The 19,257-nt window shown below is 34.6% G+C and overlaps 1 protein-coding gene across 5 annotated transcripts in view; it reads right to left on the bottom strand.

The window, feature by feature from the left end:
* LOC149420727 (rho guanine nucleotide exchange factor 10-like protein) overlaps positions 1 to 19,257 on the bottom strand; it is a 430,013-nt gene that overhangs the window by 58,726 nt on the left and 352,030 nt on the right. For all 5 annotated transcript variants that reach the window (XM_089636920.1, XM_089636921.1, XM_089636922.1 and 2 more), the window contains one exon: positions 12,735 to 12,915. In XM_089636920.1, the coding sequence (XP_089493046.1) occupies positions 12,735 to 12,915 (181 nt within the window). The remainder of the gene's footprint in view (positions 1 to 12,734; positions 12,916 to 19,257) is intronic.

The following is a 19,257-nucleotide window of genomic DNA, read 5'->3' as shown; positions in this document are numbered from 1 at the left end:
GGTTTAGCCCTAAATCTCCTCTAGCGTACGCGATCTGCTTTTGTTCATAAAATTATTGTAACGTGAGTTTTGTTAAAATAAAAACTAAATTGGAAATATCCGAATTCTCATTATTGCACACCGAGAGTAATCACGCAACCTTGGATTCTGCGGATTGGAGAACCACAGAATCACTCAGCCATCAACACATTAAAAGGTATACATGACCAATTATGATTTATAAAAAAAAATTGGCGATAATCACAATCCTCCAAACTGGGTTCGATTCCTAGTTGTGACCGTTATCTTTTTATTTTTCTGCATCTTGTTCTGTTTCATGTTTCGTTTATATTTATTAGTATTATATTCTTTTTCGATGATATATTACGTTGATGGGTATAACCTTAAAAATTATTAAAAAGAAAAGTTGTTCCTGAATAAATGATTACTTACTTACAATTCGGATTTCGAAGCCAAAGCGTGTTGAAGTCGGTTATACAGAATGTATTTTGAAAATCGCTGAAAAACGTTTTATTTCATCAAAATACTGAAGGATACTAAAATAGTTTATCTTAATGTGATAATCTTCGGGACTGAATTTAGCATATAAACTTGTTGTCCCTTTTCCGCCAGTCACGTACATAAGTAGGCGTAAACGAGACAAAGGACATCGCGTAACTATACAGAGAAATAATATATACTTTCATATCATTAGGTTAATGGATTATTGATAGGTATGTGCATTCATTATCAGCATCAGCCAATGTCTGTAACCTATATTATTTGTAGTATAGGTAGTCCAATGAAAAAATGAGATGAAAAGTAAAATAAAATAAAAATGTCGCAAAAAACCGACACAAATAAATCTATTAATAACGATGCGAACTTAAAATAATGAAAACTGAGATTATTTCATAGGCGATATCCTGCAACCGATCGAATTGGAACCGTTGTGAATAGGACACGCGGTAAGCTTCCTAATAATATTATTTTACAAGCATCGTATACACTTGCTGTCCCTCTTCCGCTAGTGACAATAAGTAGGCGTATTAAAGAAAGGGCTGTCCCTAAAGTGAAGGGCTGTGAATGCAGCCAACTCTCGCTACGACACCTATAATGTGTACCTACAATGTATTTCTTACAAAAATAACACCTACCGTGTTGGCGCTACTAACGGGAAGGAGTTTAGATTACTCTAACATGAAGATTGTTCCTGACTACGGATTAGTGATTACAGTGACAATAATTGCAAGAATATTGAAAACTTCGTGTGACAATTTATTATAATTACATAAGAATGTGTAATAATTACTGTCGTTAAGTGCACAAACTTGTCACGTAACGCGGGTAACGAAGAATAATTTTCAGATTAATCTACAGGTCCATCTATGGAAGTTGTAAAGTGTCGATAATAATAAAGTTTTTACAATTCAAATAACCGGCTTAAAGGGCAGAAACACGTCAAGGCAGCATTTTAAAATCGCGAGTAAAATGTGATGCCAAGAGCTTATCACAACTCTGGACTCTGAACGCGATACTGAACGAGGACTTTATGCAGATTATGCCGGGGTAATGTTAGTGAGTGATGATGACGTGAAGATGGGTAATGGTTTGGTTAGTTGTTTAGTACTGCATTATGTGCAAAATGCAAACTGCCGGCAGAGATATGCAGATTAGGAAACGATCTGTTTTTCTTCCAGAGGAGCATTCATTTGGACAAGATCTTGTGATGGGTCCATAAAACAACAAAGCAACTTACGAGCCAGAACGTTGTTACAAAAGATATTATCACTTTTCATTTATTAGGATAAAGGTCAAAATATTAACCTCTCATGGACATATAAGTGACAACTACTCAAAATAAGGGGTTGTAACAATTTGATAAATGCTTGAAAATCTGCCCGAGGGCAAATAATTAGTGTTTTATCATAATAATATTTTCAAAGGAAAATAAACAAGCGAAAGTCTTTAGCTTTAAGATGAAAAAATAATGAGAAGTTTTTTTTTGGAAACGTCTTTACTTTTTATAGATAAAAAAACTTTCTGCAACTGCAAGGGGAAGAAAAAGCGCTAAGAAGATAATACGTTAACATCGTTGCTGTAGGAAAAATACCTCATTGACAGAGTTTTGACACAGTATATTAGGTATTTAAGTAAATAACACATTCTTTAATCAACTGTCTTTTGGCTGAAAAGCGTCGTATCAAATTGTCGCCCATTAAACATTAAATGAAGAAAAATCCAGTTATTTTTTATTGGATAAACAAGCTCACCCACGCAGTTTTCAATTGAACACTTCGAACCGGAGACGAGTAGAAAGTGGAGAGTGCTTTGCCTATAAACTAGAGCTAGACCCACTGTAGTCAGTGATCTGATGTTTCCACAACAAACCTCCCCGAATATTAGTTTGTGAAGGATGAGATTGTTGTTAGCTTTAAAGGAATTTCACCGATTATTATATTTTTAATTAAGAAAATCATTAATTCCTAAAAACTTTTAACTTTACTCATTTTAAGTTTGTCTTAAAATAACAAAATAATTTCAATTATGAACACGATTCATTTAAACGAAACGAACTATGATTTAAATAAAGAAGAGGGAAAAGCGTTTTGAGTGCAAATTAACGCAGCGATAAAATTTTTCTAGCGGAATTAAAATATGCCAAATGCAAGTAATGTAAGAGCAGGGCTTTTGCAGGAAATTACATCAAGATGTGAATATGCTAATTCCATTGTTCATTTATTTATTTATTTATTTATTTATTTATTTATTTAATACATGTTACATTATTATGAAATTTACATAGAGTAGATATAATGAATCACCATACTAGGCGGCTGCCTGTTTCATGGTGACCAATTGAGTGTAATTAATTTGTATGAAATATGAAATAATTATAAATAAATAATCATTTATTTATTTATTTATTATTTATTAACGCCCTATTGGGCTTTTACACAATAAGTTGACAGTATATGTATATAAGTGTAACATGTACATGGATAAAATAGCTAAATATAATTTATTCATAAGGTAATTAGAAAATAATATGGTAAAGTAAATGTATGAAGGTATAAAAAAGTATGAAGGCTAGATCTTTTTTTTTAAAGCTAATAAATACTACAAGTTAATACTTAGCAAAAAGGTCTAAAATTAGTTGCCTTTTGAAACTCTCAAAGTTATTAACACCAAATATGTCGATAAGTTTACAATATTTGTTTGCAAGGTGATGAATTCTTGGAATTGGTGAGTACAAAGAGTAGTTAGTATTGAGGTTATTGTTACATTTAAAAGTGTCTATGCTTCGAGTTTGTCTGGCAGGTACATTCATATAAATTAATTCCAATAATTCAGGGCTGTCAATGAGAGATTTGATAATTTTGAATAAAAATAATATATCAGTTAGAACTCTTCTATCCGATAGTTTGAGAAGTCTGGTTTCGGTACGTAAGTTATTATAATTTATAAATTCGATGGGAATATTCATTTTAAAATTGATGTACCGAAGAAATTTATTTTGTACCTTTTCTAAGGCTTGAGAATGGACTTTGTAGAACGGTGACCATACTGTTGAATTAGAATTTAGAAGATTTCACAATACAGCGGCATATTATTATTACGTAGGAAGAAAACACTTTGTACTGTGACAATTAGTAGGTAAAATAAAATACAATAACTTCGTTAAACCGGTACAATAATTTCGATGACGGATTTCGCTTCGACCCAAAAGTCATCACGGCTGATGAAGCGAAATAGTGTTGCAAAACAAAGTAATCGTGTTTTATTTCATCTATTAATTATCGCGATATTTTAATATAACGTTGGGCTTTATTTTATCTAGAGACTTTAATAATATCAAAACACTGTACATGTCAAATTGTAAGGAGTCAACTAACACTTTCTCTCCCCACTAGATTCAGACATACCCTAATTGGGGATGCCATAGTCTCACTTGCTCCAGACGGTTAGGAGCAGTACCTACCATATATTATCGTGACAAATCAACTTAACCTTTGCAATATCATAAGCATATGAGACGGTTTCAACATTTAGAAAATCAATATTACAATGTATAAATAAGTATACCTTAATACGGTTTTTTTCGTCAAGTTGAGCTTTTTTTTATTATTATTTATTTCATATATATCCCGTTAAACTACAGTTAAGTAGTTTGTCAAACAGGATTTTTATTACAACTTTTTACAGATTACAACTTAGACCAAAGATATTAGAAGAACGAGATGTGCTATGCGCAGTTCGCACTGAGTGGAATTGTTTTGCCGAGTGTCGCCGGTTTTGTTCACCAATACTACTGCACACCTTCGCTTGCGCTAAGGTATCCGCACTAATACATAGAACAGATTTCTGTGCGTACACGTCCCGATACCGTTCAAAGTACCCTAATTAGGTAGTACTCCGGCTACGGTCCGGCGGCCAACATAGCATATCTCGTTCTTCTAATATCTTTGACTTAGACCTTAATTTATACAATAACAATAAACTTACACATTAAATCGCCTAATACAAATTATTTCTACCTAGTAGCCATGTTTTCAGCAAATATCTGACTCTATTTGGAAATTCGCATTTCTTAATATTACCAGGTAGCATATTATATATTTTAGGCACATTATACTCAAGGGTTCGCTGTCCGTATTTATTATTATGTTTAGGTACAAGCATGCCTTCATTCTTTGTGAACCTAGTATTGTGCCCATGTTCAACTTTCCTCTTATACTCAGAGTCAGATATGTGCTGAATCAATATTTTATACCACAATAAGGCTTCACCGGCAAAACTGTTAAATTTTGATACAAAAGTGAAATGTTTCGTCTCTGCGAAAAAATATTTTTTTTAACTAGTAATTTAACGATAGAATTTTGTATTGATTGTGCGTAATTTAAATTTGTTTTGCAAGAATGTCCCCAAGTGGTTATTCCATATCTAGTTAATTAATTAATTAATTTAATTTAATTTAATTAATTTAATCTAGCTAATTTATGTAATGAAACTATTCTCTTGTTTTTTTAAATGAACGTTATTTAGTTAGCTAGAAGTGTAAAAGTGTATTGATACTTTCATATTACTTATGTATCTTACCAATTCAATTTTATTTTTTTAAATACGTATATATCATACACACTGATATAAACGCATTCAAAATGCACTGTTCATTAGTTTATTCACTCGAGCGATGTATTGCCAAGTTGACAATGAAATCTAGGAAATCTGACAAACTGCAAAAGCAGTTTAGCAGGTTTAAATTGTAAAATAAATAAAAAATAAATATTCATTGGCTTTAAGCCGCAGTTAGCAATTTCAATGATTCCAAATTAATATTTTGAGGAATGGTATTAATTAAATAATTTGGTAAATGTGTATACTTATGACACAAATCGCTCGACTGGATATTATATAAATAATGTGAAAGAATATGTATTCGTAAAATAAATAATATATTAGCTATTATTATTTTAACTACTCACATAAAAAGGTTCAGGTCGTTCGGGTAGATAGCAAGAAAATTCCAGAAGAAAGGAGCTTTATAGTTTTTTGTTGTTTTCCAAATGTTTCTGGCTTTCACGCTTCAAACAGTTTTCTAGCCCATCATGTCCAATTATGGAGAGAGGGAAGGTGAATTTATTTAATAATTTTGTTTAAATTGTCAATTTTTAAAAGTATACGGAAGATTGGAGTCGAATTCAAACTTAGTAACGCTTTACAAACCACACAAATAATAAGTAAATGAAATAAAAATAATCTGCTATCTTTTTATAATGACCCCCGCCATTGTACACTTTAATGATGGGTGGCTGATGAAAGCACAGTGCTCCCACCGCTCGCTCCCACAATATAATAATAAATGTTGCAGAAAGTTGCCATAAAGTCGAGAAGAACACGAGCTTCTCAGGTCTTGTTGACTTCAAGGTTACTCTTGCAGCTTTAATGGAGGGTTATTCAAAATTATTACACCGATAAGAAAAGTAGCAGGACGTTTACCGGCCACGGTGAAAAGTTGCCTTTAATTGACCGAGATCGTTTAATGAAGGCTTTATCCAGCATTATCTAGGTATAGTTCGCAGACGCTTTAAACATATCATATCTAGGAAGTGCCTCCATCTGGCGCGGGGTCTCACCCCATCTACTTCCCTTTCCTTATTCGAATCGAAATAAATTAATACCCAATCTGTTTTTGATTGAAAGTTTGTAATGAAAACACGATGTACATTGAAATGAGCGAATTTAATTGATTTCAGGCCAACAAAGACCATGACAACAAAAGATATTAATTCGGAATCGTTATCTCGGGATTACAAAGCTCTTAAATTCATTCATTTCAAAACGTTTTCGAGTAAATCTAAATAAGCTCTCTGCCATAAAACTTGACTGTCCTGATTCCCGAAAATGGCCTTGTTATGCAGAGCATTTTAATTAAGAATCCATAACAGATGCTTTCTTTGTACGGTATGTTTATGCACGGCAGTGAGGTACAAACTGACCGAGAAAGGACAAAACTGGACTAAATGCAATAAAAATGAAACCCCGGAGGCCGTATTACGAATAGGACCAAGCGAGGACGATCTAAGCCCAATGAACATGGATAAACAGGAAGCTTTTAAAGGAGCGGAAAGGGGAATGGAAGAATAATATAGGACAGTGCAATGAAGAAGTCCCCCTGACCTATGACAAGAGTCGGTACAGTAGAAGAGCATGTATGAAGCAAGAAGATTATGCAAACACAGTGCGTTAACGCGTTCAATCCCATCCGCCTACTTCTGTGGAGAAATTTCGTATCGCCATAGATAAGCATGCCACGATGAATAATATATTTAAAATCATTGCGGTGTACACTTTAATTGAGGAATCCAGTTAGGTGTGAACAAAATGTTAAAATATATAGTAAATCACATTTCCGCTGAGGCGGGTGAATGTTTGATTCACGTCAGTTCCCAATTATTCACGTCAATCCCGCATCAATGTTAAAGCTAGCATTCATAATATTTGAAATAACGTCCGTCATTTGGCATATCGAATAAAATAAAATAGACGAGCGCCAAAACAACGTAATATGGAGTGATATCTTTAGAAAATCATTTAAAATGAAAAAAGTTCGGGAAAACTATAAATGCGTTTTGTGCTAAGGAAGTAATTGATTTCTAAACCCAAACATCACGTAACTAGATACTAGTAAACATTAAAATAATTAGACCGGCCACTTCATCCAATTGTCTTTATTTATTTATTAAATTTTGCACAACTGATAAACCACCATTTATGTATGCTAAATGGCTGCTAACAGTTGAGGAAAATTTAAAACACGTTATTAGCGAGGGGGTAAGTGTACATACTGTATGCGAGACAATAATCACATTTACACTTTATATAAAACTCGCAAATATTCAAAGCACACAACACTTATCGGTAATAGCGATTAGTTTATGTAATGGTTTCTTATTAGGTGTGTATTACACAGGTTAAAGAAGCAAACATTTCAAGTTAATGTAATGGTTTCTTATTAGGTGTGTATTACACAGGTTAAAGAAGCAAACATTTCAAGTCAATGTAATGGTTTCTTATTAGGTGTGTATTACACAGGTTAAAGAAGCAAACATTTCGAGTTAATGTAATGGTTTCTTATTAGGTGTGTATTACACAGGTTAAAGAACCAAACATTTCAAGTTAATGTAATGGTTTCTTATTAGGTGTGTATTACACAGGTTAAAGAAGCAAACATTTCGAGTTAATGTAATGGTTTCTTATTAGGTGTGTATTACACAGGTTAAAGAACCAAACATTTCAAGTTAATGTAATGGTTTCTTTTAGGTGTGTATTACACAGGTTAAAGAAGCAAACGTTTCGAGTTAATCTAATGGTTTCTTATTAGGTGTGCATTACACAGGTTAAAAAAGCAAACATTTCAAGTTAATGTAATGGTTTCTTAGTAGGTGTGTATTACACAGGTTAAAGAAGCAAACATCTCAAGTGCAAATTTAATGTACCTATAAAACATTTTTATTTATAAAAACGAATGGTGATCGGATACGTTTCTGATTAATATTACCGATAAATAAGATAATTTACAAGAAAAAAGAGTCACCAAAGAGCCGAAGCCAAAGGGTTCGTAATATGTACAAACATAAAACTGAAAAGCCATCGATCAAAAACTGATTATCATACAAAACCTCGATACAAGCAAAACGGTATGATTAAATAATAAGAATTATGTTTTAGGTTATGTTCACCAGCTCACGATTCTAGAGTTATTTAGGATCGAAACGGAAAACCATAAGTCAAGCCAGAGCCACGTAGCCCAAACACAGTTTACAATCCGCAAACGCGAGTCTGAAAACATCGCATGGAGTCTTGTATTTATGAAAAACGCCATATAAACATGTGAATTTATTTAACACGTGTGGGAAGTGACAGGAACATAAAATATCCGTATAGACCTCAGAGCTTGAGCAATGTGTTAAACGTACGTAAACCATTTCCAAGTCTTTAGAGGGAGTTCTTCGCGAGGTTCGGAGTACGGAATGCTTAAATGAGCAGCGTGGGCAAAAAGGGTCAGCGATTGAGAAGAAGCGAACCATAAATCAATTTCATCATAACTTTCAGAGTTATTCAAGAGAAATAAGACCTAAGAAGAACCGCAATTCGCTAAAATATAAGTTCACATTTCAAGTGTGTCTTGTTGTTTACGTATTGTTTTGTTCTCAACTTGTAGAATCCTTTCTTTCACTAATTACTTCTATGAGATACAATGTAAATACCACTGAACAGATTTTATAATTAAATTCACTAGTAGGGATCACTACTGATTTAACATTTCTTGGAAAACCTATGTGGTCATGTATTTAGTTAAATGTCGCTCAGTACATAGTTATCTCAGTATGTCATCGGTGTAAGCTCTTTACTCTCAGCTTAACAATAGGTCATCAATAGGTACTGTGTATCGATTGAGAAGTGGCCACATTAGTACACTAGTATCATAGTACCTGTACTCGTACAGGGGCAATGAACGCATTCGCAGTCTGACAATATCACGCGTGTTTCACTACTCCAACTGTCGTATTGTAATCCAGGGAGATGGAGATAACTATCTCTGTACGGTGATATTGGAAATCTTTAAGATATATCGGATGAGATTTAAAAAAGCGAACGCTTATCGATCAACGATTAAAGATAAACCGGTTACGGCTCGAAACAATGGAAAGTAGACATGATTCTTTAGTAGTTATTGTTGGAGACCAAAAAAAGTATTTCGATCTGTTTCCAACACAGGACGACAATCATTTTAAGACTTTACTTTTAAAATCTTTAATTATATATGGGCACCAATGATTAGAAATATATCTGATTAAAGTCAGCCTTGGTAAACAATAAGATTTATATTATTATGTACCGTCAAATAAATAACAAAATTAGAAACTAAATTTGCAAAACAAATCGTGTACTATTTTATAAAATATTTGACGAGACTGAGTTATAGAACTCACATTATAAAATATTTGATGACAATGAGTTATAGAACTCATATTTTAAAACTCTTTCTTATACATAATTAAATTACAAAAATTATTCACAATATTAATTGAAACTGCTGAGCTATTAAAGTTATACAATCAAAAATACTAACAATTAGGGATCTCGTAAAATGGAAGCTTTAAAATCGATCTAGATGTTTCTTAATACTCTATGTAAGCAATTTAGCGTTTTAAAAAACAAAGTTCATTCAATATCACAAATGATTAGTTAAGAGCTGACATTGGGGGTTGAAATTCAACATATTCTAGGTAGAAGACCACGTAGGCAATACTGTGTGAAATAGATTGATTAGTTAAATTTAAATTATGACTAAATCATATGGCCTAGTTTTCTCCCAGATTAAAACTCAATAACTAAATAAAACAAACGTCAAATATAGATCCAGGACTTGTAACAAATGAATACATTGCATATAATCTCCTTCACAACGAGTGATTTCAGCGTTTAGTGCTATGGGGAGAATAAAGCCAGTAGTCCACCTAGATATGTGCTGTTGCACCTATCCCATTAAATGTCTCTGAGTTCTGTTCCATAATTAATCCCCTGAGTTATGATTGAGTCCGGTGCACATTACGACGTGGACAACTGGCTAACTGGTCCACTAGTCATGAACCATGCTTAGGCAGGCCATCGCTTTATCTCTGTGTGCCATCGGGATCCTTACACTAAGTGGCATAGGGTTTGTCAACTAGTGGGGGGCTCAAATCTAGGCCCTGCGGTAATCCGCATTTCAAAAGATACATAAAGTTTTCGTCTGGATTTATTGATCATAAGAGGACTTGAAAAAACCGTATCCATATGGTTGATTAATGCTTCAGTTGATGCGCGAGGAGGCCAACTTGGACGCAAAATATTAACGGTTCTGCGAATATAACCAAGAACCAAAAAGGCGTCAAATATTAAAGCAGTTTATTTCATTACGAATTGTGGCTTTTCAATAATACTATTTGTTTGTTAAAAGCTCGTGAGCAGAAATTTCCTTCACGTAAGCACTTAGCAATTTGAGGTAAATGCTTTGATCCCACGTTTTTGGGTCAGTTTAAACGAATTTTGTAAAAATGTTTGTTTAGCTCTTACGCAATGCATAAATAGTGCACATAACAATGGTATGGCTCCGTGCGATGAACATAAACAAGTCTAACGGGAGTCAAATGTGGAAATGTCGCCGGGCAGGCGCAGGTGCATTTTCACCCACTGAATGAAAAACACAGATTGTTATTGGGAACTTAACGAGCCTCCGTGCGTGATGTTTCGAGAAATTACGTCGCTGCGCAATGAGGTCCACTTCTATATATAGTTCATTCAGTACAAAATGTGTGACAATTCCCCTTTCTGCTCACGGAGCTTTATTGCGTACAAAGCACTGCGTAACCGAGGTAATAATTTAGCTTTTAATTCAAAGATTGCCAAAGTGGGAGATATCTGGAGAGATGCACGGCGACAATGGTGACATGACGGGTAACGGTAGGGCAATAATGAGGCCCTAAAAATGGATGGATGTTTTATTTTACTTGACTACTGATCGGTCATGCATAGTTACTATGATCCTGAGTTGTTGTGGGAAGAAGTCTTGTTTTCCAAGGAAACCAGCAAACTAAAACTTCTTAGATTTTTTAAAACACGCTTTCAGCTTGATTTTAAAAACAATGTAATCAATCGATGATATACGAGTAGTTTTCCTGGAGGGTGGCACTCAAGAATGAATTTTATGAAAACGGGACGTTGGTAAAGTTTGGGAAACTCGAACTTACGAGTAGTTGGTCGACACAATTCTATATAGGGATACGGTGAAGTATCGCTGAAGCAGAACAAAGCCGCTTTAATGTGAAACAATTCCTGGAATACAAACATCAATCAGGTGGGTTATTGTTTTAATAAAGTTTCATTTTCAGTGATAAATCAAATTAGTATTAATACGCAAAAATACGTAGTAATTATTTTAAAAAAATAATAAAATGTGCTATGCTAAACTGTTTTGAAGTTAAGTGTAAAGTTAGGTAAAAATGGTCGTACAATTATGGCAAGAAAAATTCACAAATATGAAATGTTTAAAAAAACATAGGATACAGGATATATTCAAATTAAGCATGTATGGTGATTTTCTTATTAAAGATGGATTTCACATTATTTCACACGTGAGATTTGTTTAAAGTTTAACAATACCGCCAAACGAGTGAGCATTTAAATAAAAAAGCGAGAAAAATATTTTTTTTGTAATATAAACATCATTTTGTAGTACAACAATTCACAAACAATAAAATATTTTCTTTTAAACGTAATTCAACATTTACTTCCGTCTGTTTTCTTTACAATACAAGTAATAAAACTTGTGCGGGGACACGATATTTTTCAAAGTAATGTTTTCTTTTATGGCTGGCAAATACAAATCCAGTGCTTTTTCTATACAAAAGCTCATCAATTCCCACCTTCCCACCTTTATTTGCGCAAAATTCAGGTCAAGGAAGTTCGTTAAAAGCCAAACTTACTTGAAAATATTCGCCGTTTAGACTTTTAAGATAAACAAACTAATAATACTCATATTCTCCAACAGCTGCTGCGAGAAACTATACCGTTTGTGTATTGTGTGCGAGTGGACACGTGGACAGGTCAGCCAAGGCGAATGTATGCAGGTCATAACAAGATAACTCCCCCACCTCACGTTTGCAAAATACTTGTTGTTTATGCCAGGCAATAGATAAATACGGATGCTTGCTCTGGCACACACGAGTGATAAGCTACGTATACATACGCGTACCGAACTGCCGAGCTGAACCTCAACTTACGTAATTCGTGAATTACCATTACATTTATTAGTTGATTTTAACCTCGGCTTGTTTGGAATGTCGAGCTTAACGCGGCTTGGAACATAATCCGTACATAGTTCGTAAGACTAAATATCACCAATATTACACTATTGTCTATGATTTTAACAGAGGAATGTGTATTTTTTATTATTAAACCAAACTACTATTTATCTTGTACGCTCTTTACGATCTCTATGATCTTTCAAAATGTCAACGACGGCAGTTTATTTTTAGGCGGGTTCAATTTACGATTCGATTTTTGATAAAGTTACTCACTTCAATCACCATGGTGCTATTTGCGAAGATACTCATTTTAAATAATTGTTTTGCTGGAGGTAATACACTATTTATGAAATGAATCTGATGAACTGGTCGCATTTAAACAAATGAATGTTTTTATATTACCTGAATCCTGCAGACTTGTCGTTCTCGTCATCGCTAGAGGCATCTCGGTCGCTGGCGGAGCCCCAGGACTCCTCGCGCGCGGGGGGCTCGCGGCGGGGGGCGCGCAGGGAGCGCCGGCCCTCCGCCCCGCGCTCCGCCCCCCAGCCGCCCCCGCCGCCGCCGCTCTGCAAGCGGGGTTCATCTGCGACAACAAACGGCTTATTAGAACACACATTACAGGAACATATATACAACCACGAACTGTAGCTATTGTTTGTAGAGTAGTCTACAAGAAGATTAATAAAACTGAAACGGCAGCACTAGGCAGGACATGTAGCGAGGGTGAAAGATAATCTAACACCAAATTGTCTTTGGAATAAGTTTGCAGGACGAAGGGGTGTTGCGAGGACTAAGATTAAGTGGCAGGATGGTGTGGAAACTACCACCGCAGCAGAAGACAGGTAAAATGGAGGAGTTTTCTAGAGGCATTCAATACCGCCCAGGTTTTTCGATGATGATGCTACTACATGCACTGGATGATGATAACTTGGAAGTCGATAGAGAAATAACCCACTGGTTAAGAACATTACCCTAATTATTGATAGTTTAAACGGTCGCAGATATGTTCAAATATAAATAAGATAAGAATCCACAGAAAATTTTCTCAAAGAAACTGTCAAAATACGCCTTCGAGAGTCCTACCCTCCAATTTGTAACAGGAATTACTTAAACCTTACATATCATTATTTGTGCTTATTTAAATCATCTAAAACTCGCTTATGTTCGTGAATATTTAAATCATCTAAAACTGTCTTATATTCGTGGATATTTAAATCATCTAAAACTCTCTTATATTCGTGGATATTTAAATCATCTAAAACTCTCTTATATTCGTGGATATTTAAATCATCTAAAACTTTCTTCTATTCGTGTATATTTAAATCATCTAAAACTCTCTTATATTCGTGGATAGTTAAATAATCTAAAACTCTCTTATATAGCATAGCCGACAATCACTATCATTTTATTGTTGAATTCCTACAGGACGATTCTAGCATAAAGATGTTAAAAATCAAATGAATTAAGATGGATATTCGCCTTTCCAATAGATAAATAAATAAATCAGAATCTTGTACATTATTTGACGAGTATCATTCCGATATTTATGCAATACAAATATTGATGAATCAATTACAGAGAAAATAAGGCAATGGATAAAATTCGTACTTCACAGAGCTTACTACTAGATATTATATTAATATTTTTTTACTAAAAACTTTTACATATTTTTTCACTTGTTTAATAAACAAGGAATTCCACAATGAATTATATTTTTTTTGCAATAATAAATAACTAGCTATATTTATCGCAAGCAAAGATGTTTTTCAGACGAAATCACTGCTAGATGGTATCGGGGAATATCACTAAAAGTCCTCAAAACATTTCAATTGAAGCACAAGTTTAAAACAATCGTCAGAGTCGGTACGTTTGCTTTGCACTCTATAAGATGAGATAAATCTTTAGACATTGGTGATGCACACCTTAACATTATAAATCGTTGCGCAAACTTTAATTATTCAATTGACGAGCACGAACACAGACTATCTTTAATGGTCTAATAAATAGTGTATCCATCTAATTGTGTCAGATATCTCACGGCGGTAGATCGATAAATTTCCCACTAACAATAAATTAAATGCATTTATTTAAGAACGGGGAGCGTAAATCAGTTACTCGGAGATAATAAACATCGTTATGCAATAATAGAATAACACCATTAGGCGAACATTCCTGCGGTGTTACTACTTGTATTGGACCAAAGCCGACATTGAATGCATATTGGATATCTATGACCTATAAACTATAGCTGTACAGCGAGTGCCAATGATAAATTAAACTGAAGAAAATTCTAAGTTGCGACAAAATGGGTATTTTCCCGATACTTTTGGCTTCCACGATTCCGGCGCGAAAGGTCGTGAACTTTTTTGTGGTAATGTAGGCAAATGGCTTGTGACCTTTCACAATAATGATGTTCCATATCGACAATTTAAAAAAGGTCGAGCAGAAATGAAATGACATCTCCTCTCCCCCTGCACACAAGCAGAGCTTTTTAAATTAAAATATAGATACAAAACGTAAAGATATAATATATATAAGAACGAAACGTTACAACGGGCGCAAGTTCTTTAACCGGGTCGTTATGTAAGGTAAGAATGTGAATAAAGCAAGAAGTGTTAGCAATCCATTGCCTTTGCATATTAAACTCTTAAACTTAAATGGCGTCATTCAGATGGTTTTCCGAATTAATACTTTACGGAGATTTAAATATTTAACTGAATATGAAACTTTCCTATTTTTGTATTATTATTATTTCCATTTTCGAAACAATGTAGCATTTGTTCTATCAATATTTAGATAAAAATATCTACTATTAATATAAAAAAAGTGTCTGAGGCCGGCGGGCGTGTGGCGCATACCGGGTGGGAGGCGTGGATTTGATTTTGATCAAATCTACAGTTTTATTCCGAGATTGATGAAATTTCGCACACTTGACCTTCAAAACAATGGAAATATCACTGTCTAGGTGAGATTTCGAAACTCTGCGTAAAGCCCGAGAAACGTCGTGGACACAGCTAGTTCTCCAATAAAGTAATAAAACCCAATTTAAACACAAAAACCATAAAACAACCACTTTTTCTTAAGAAGATACTGATAAAATTGGTAACCGTAATAAGGTTTAACATTTCATTATGAAATAATGAATATATTTAAAGTTTTACGACAAAATTTAGGTACCTAATAACATTGAGAAAGTAAAATAAAACGATAAGTTAGTACCAAAATATTCCGCTCATTAGGTTTACAGCCGCACTAGTAGATACCTAGTGCCATTGAAAAAGTCTGTAAAACAAATGACAGCTTTCTGAGGTACCCAATGAACAAGGAACAATTATATTATTTATTCGATAATAGCTATCAACCCGCGGCCAAGTTTCCCCGATCAATAAAGGCGGTCAGCCGCGGCGAGCTTTTGGTTTAACGGGCGGCAACGAAGCGGTTCGATTACGATTACGAAACGAACGATGTGCTAGTAAATCTGGCTTCTAATCTGTGAATACTGCAGCGGCCTGATGAATACAGGAACAACGCCCCCTGGCCCGTGGCACTCTCCGATTGTGCGTCCGTGGAACTATAGCACGCTGCATTCATACAGACTTCCCCAAACTTATGCGATTCACCGCTCCCTCTTTTAAAGATAAAGCATTCGTTCGATTCCCAGTTTCGACCGATACTTTTATATTTTCTGTGTCTTGTTCTATTTCACGCTTAGTTTAGATTTATTAATATTATATTTTTCTTCAATGATTGAATATTACTTTGATCTGTATAACCTTCAAAGGTTATTCTAAATGCTATTTATAAGTATAATATTTGTTCAAAAAGATTTGTACCACAAGCAAAATAAGCCGCTCATCTTGGGCATTTCTGTGTCGCGATTCGAGATGCGCAGCTTTATTTAATTATAGTAAACAAAACAGCATAAACTTAATACGTTTAAAATATAACTACAAAATTATTACAAAAATAATGTGAAGCGATTCCCATAACGAAATCTGGGTAATGAAGTTATTTCTTTATTATATGCAGTTAACGATTCGCTTTTTTCGAAATGCAATCCATTAATTAATCTTTGGCTTTATTATTTCTCAATACATTAAAAACGATTGCAAAAATAAACAACACTGAAGTTATTCAAACTAAAAAAAACAGCTGGGTAGTATGTACATTTATAGTTGACAACAATAACATTGTACTGTAAACCAAATAAATACTACATCAGTATTACAAACTACCTGTGGTAGTTTGTCAGCCATAATCATAGGTTGGTCACAATGGCAAGAGGAATGCTAATAAATAATTAATTAATAATACCAATAAGTAAATATTGATGAATATCACGTTGAATTACGTATAAATGGTTCATAGGTATGATTCTTGCGACGAAACATGATAATAACATTTGGGTGATTTGTATGGCGCCGTTTTTATGAAAGATCACCTCAATGGCGCTGAACAAATTTACAATATATTTCTACAATGATCTATCCTATTACTAACCATATACACATCTACATACATGACTAAAGTGGAAAAGCTTTCTTTGGAAATCACTGAATTGCATAAATAAAGTGAAAGACATCAATATATTAAATTAATTTGCAATGGTAATAGTAGCATATAAGCTGCTCAATGGACAAATCGCAATCCTGATTTTCTGTTACCAATGCTCTTGCTTCTGGGGACATTGATCACCCTTTTAACTCTTAAACCCTACCTGGGGTACTGGAGTACCCCACTGGTGTTTAAAATATCAACAATTTTGACAATATTGCACTGTTGCAAAAATCGCTCTAGCTAATCTACTCTCGATAGTTGGCGCGTAAGTACGTCAGTAAGCCGTGACCGCCCCGCATGTGCATTCGCGTCCACAGGTGTTCCGGGGTACCTCAGTACCCCGTGGTAGGAATAGTGTTAGTTCTTCCTTCCAGTTATGCTTGAATTACTGAAGTTGTTTTTCGACATCTCTCTGGTAAGTTTACACATTATTTATGATTTACTTTACTTTGTGATAATGGTTAGAGTACAGTGTTGATAGGCAGGGCCTGCGCCCAATAACGAGATATTCATGGACTAATAATGTGTTATGAATGTAATGAGAGTGTATGCAGTGTAATGAGGTGTTGTGTTGTTTTCAGATATGGCATCCCAGACTCAAAGTCTTAGGGGGGGGGGGGTGGTGAAATCGCAGCTGCTTTGTTGGTTTTTAAACCCAGGAGAAGATTCAGAAGATGAGCCCGACGGTTTTATCGAGGATTTCCAGGACCATTTTGAAGTCGCATCTCACGAAGACGGTGATCAAGATGGTATGGAAGGAGATGAAGAGTATTTAGTGCCTGACAATGACGGGGCTGGTGTGCTAGATTCTCCAATAGTTCTGTATGGAAAAGGTCATAATAATCGACATAAGTGGACTGGTGTTAAGCCTTCTCGCTCAAGAATGCCTCGCCGCAATATTTTGTTACACCCACCTGGTAACGTCTTAACAGAAACCTGACATGTGACAAATGGTTCACGTTTATACCCACAGCCAAGAAGTTACTGTAAAAAGGTATAACATTAGTTGGAACTGTAAAGAAGAATAAACGAGAAATTCCTCCTGTTTTATTGGACACTAAAAATCGAGAGAGATGCACATCAATGTTTGCCTACGACGGACCTCTCACATTTTTGTCGTATTGTCCTCTGCAGTCAGCTAAGAAGAAAGTTTTAATCATGCTGTCCACCATGCATAACAGTCCTGACAAGGATAATGAAGTGTACTTTCCAGAAATAATACATTTCTATAATAAAACCAAATGCGGGGAGGATGTGTTCGACCAACTTTGTAAGAAGTACTCGACGTCCAGGAAGATCAAAAGGTGGCCCATGTGACTCTTACACGGGTTGCTAAATGCCGTTGGTGTCAACTCTTGGGTCTTATTTAAGCTGTCAACTAACATTGATAAAGAGAAAATAACCAAGCGGCGTAAATTTCTTAAGAGTTTGTCAATGGCACTCATAAAGCCTCATATGAGAGCAAAATTACAATAGCAAAGTTTAACCCGGGATATCAGAGAAACTATGCGTGCAGTCTTGAATATTCATAGTGAAGATCATAGGCCGGTCTCTGATAATCCCAAACCTGGTCGCTGCTGCTTTTATCCGTGCACAAAGGACAGAAAATCTCCATCTGACTGTAACACTTGTCGCCGCCATGTTTGTGATGACCATCAATACAAAATCTGTCTTTCATGTAACTACGAAAATGTCTATTAGTTTTTATTAATAAATTTTATTGTCTTTTCTTATTAATTTGCCATAATAAAAATAATTTTCAAAAAAATATCAAAGACTTTTATTTTATTCATTTTTTTTGCGCGGGGTACTTCAGTACCCTGTGGTAGGAATAATTACATTCCTAGAGTGGTAGGGTTTAAGAGTTAAACAAACTTCCTTCAGAGCTAGACACGTTTCAGTCAAACAAACCACAATGAATTCAAGATTAGAATAAGTATTTTTTAACACGATGATGCAACGCAACTGATTTAATAAATGTATATAATAGATTAATGTACTCGTAGGTATATCATTAATTGTGTATGTTGTGAAATGTTACTGGAATCGCTGTTTTTCACAAATAAATAAATAAATATTATGTATTATCACGTAATATAAATAATATAGGTGTTTTTACCTTACGTAGGTAATGTTAAACAAATGAATAAACGTTCAGAAAACTAGAGCTACGATCTACGAAGTCGTTCGAGTAATGAGATTCAGCTCTCAGGGGAGTTTCAGTAAATCGTTAAACGAATTTCGTGCGGCCAAAATATGTGTACTTTCACAGGGAGTAGATATACGAGTATAGACACATTTAGTTGGCCAAACGTAATCCGGGCACGTCTTTACTTTACGACTGAAGCAGGAAACTAGGCATTACTGG

This window comes from Hesperophylax consimilis, chromosome 10 (assembly GCF_061612785.1).
Source record: "Hesperophylax consimilis isolate HC1 chromosome 10, BYU_Hcon_1.0, whole genome shotgun sequence".
NCBI lineage: Eukaryota > Metazoa > Arthropoda > Insecta > Trichoptera > Limnephilidae > Hesperophylax > Hesperophylax consimilis.
This window is presented reverse-complemented; position numbering and strand designations above follow the sequence as displayed.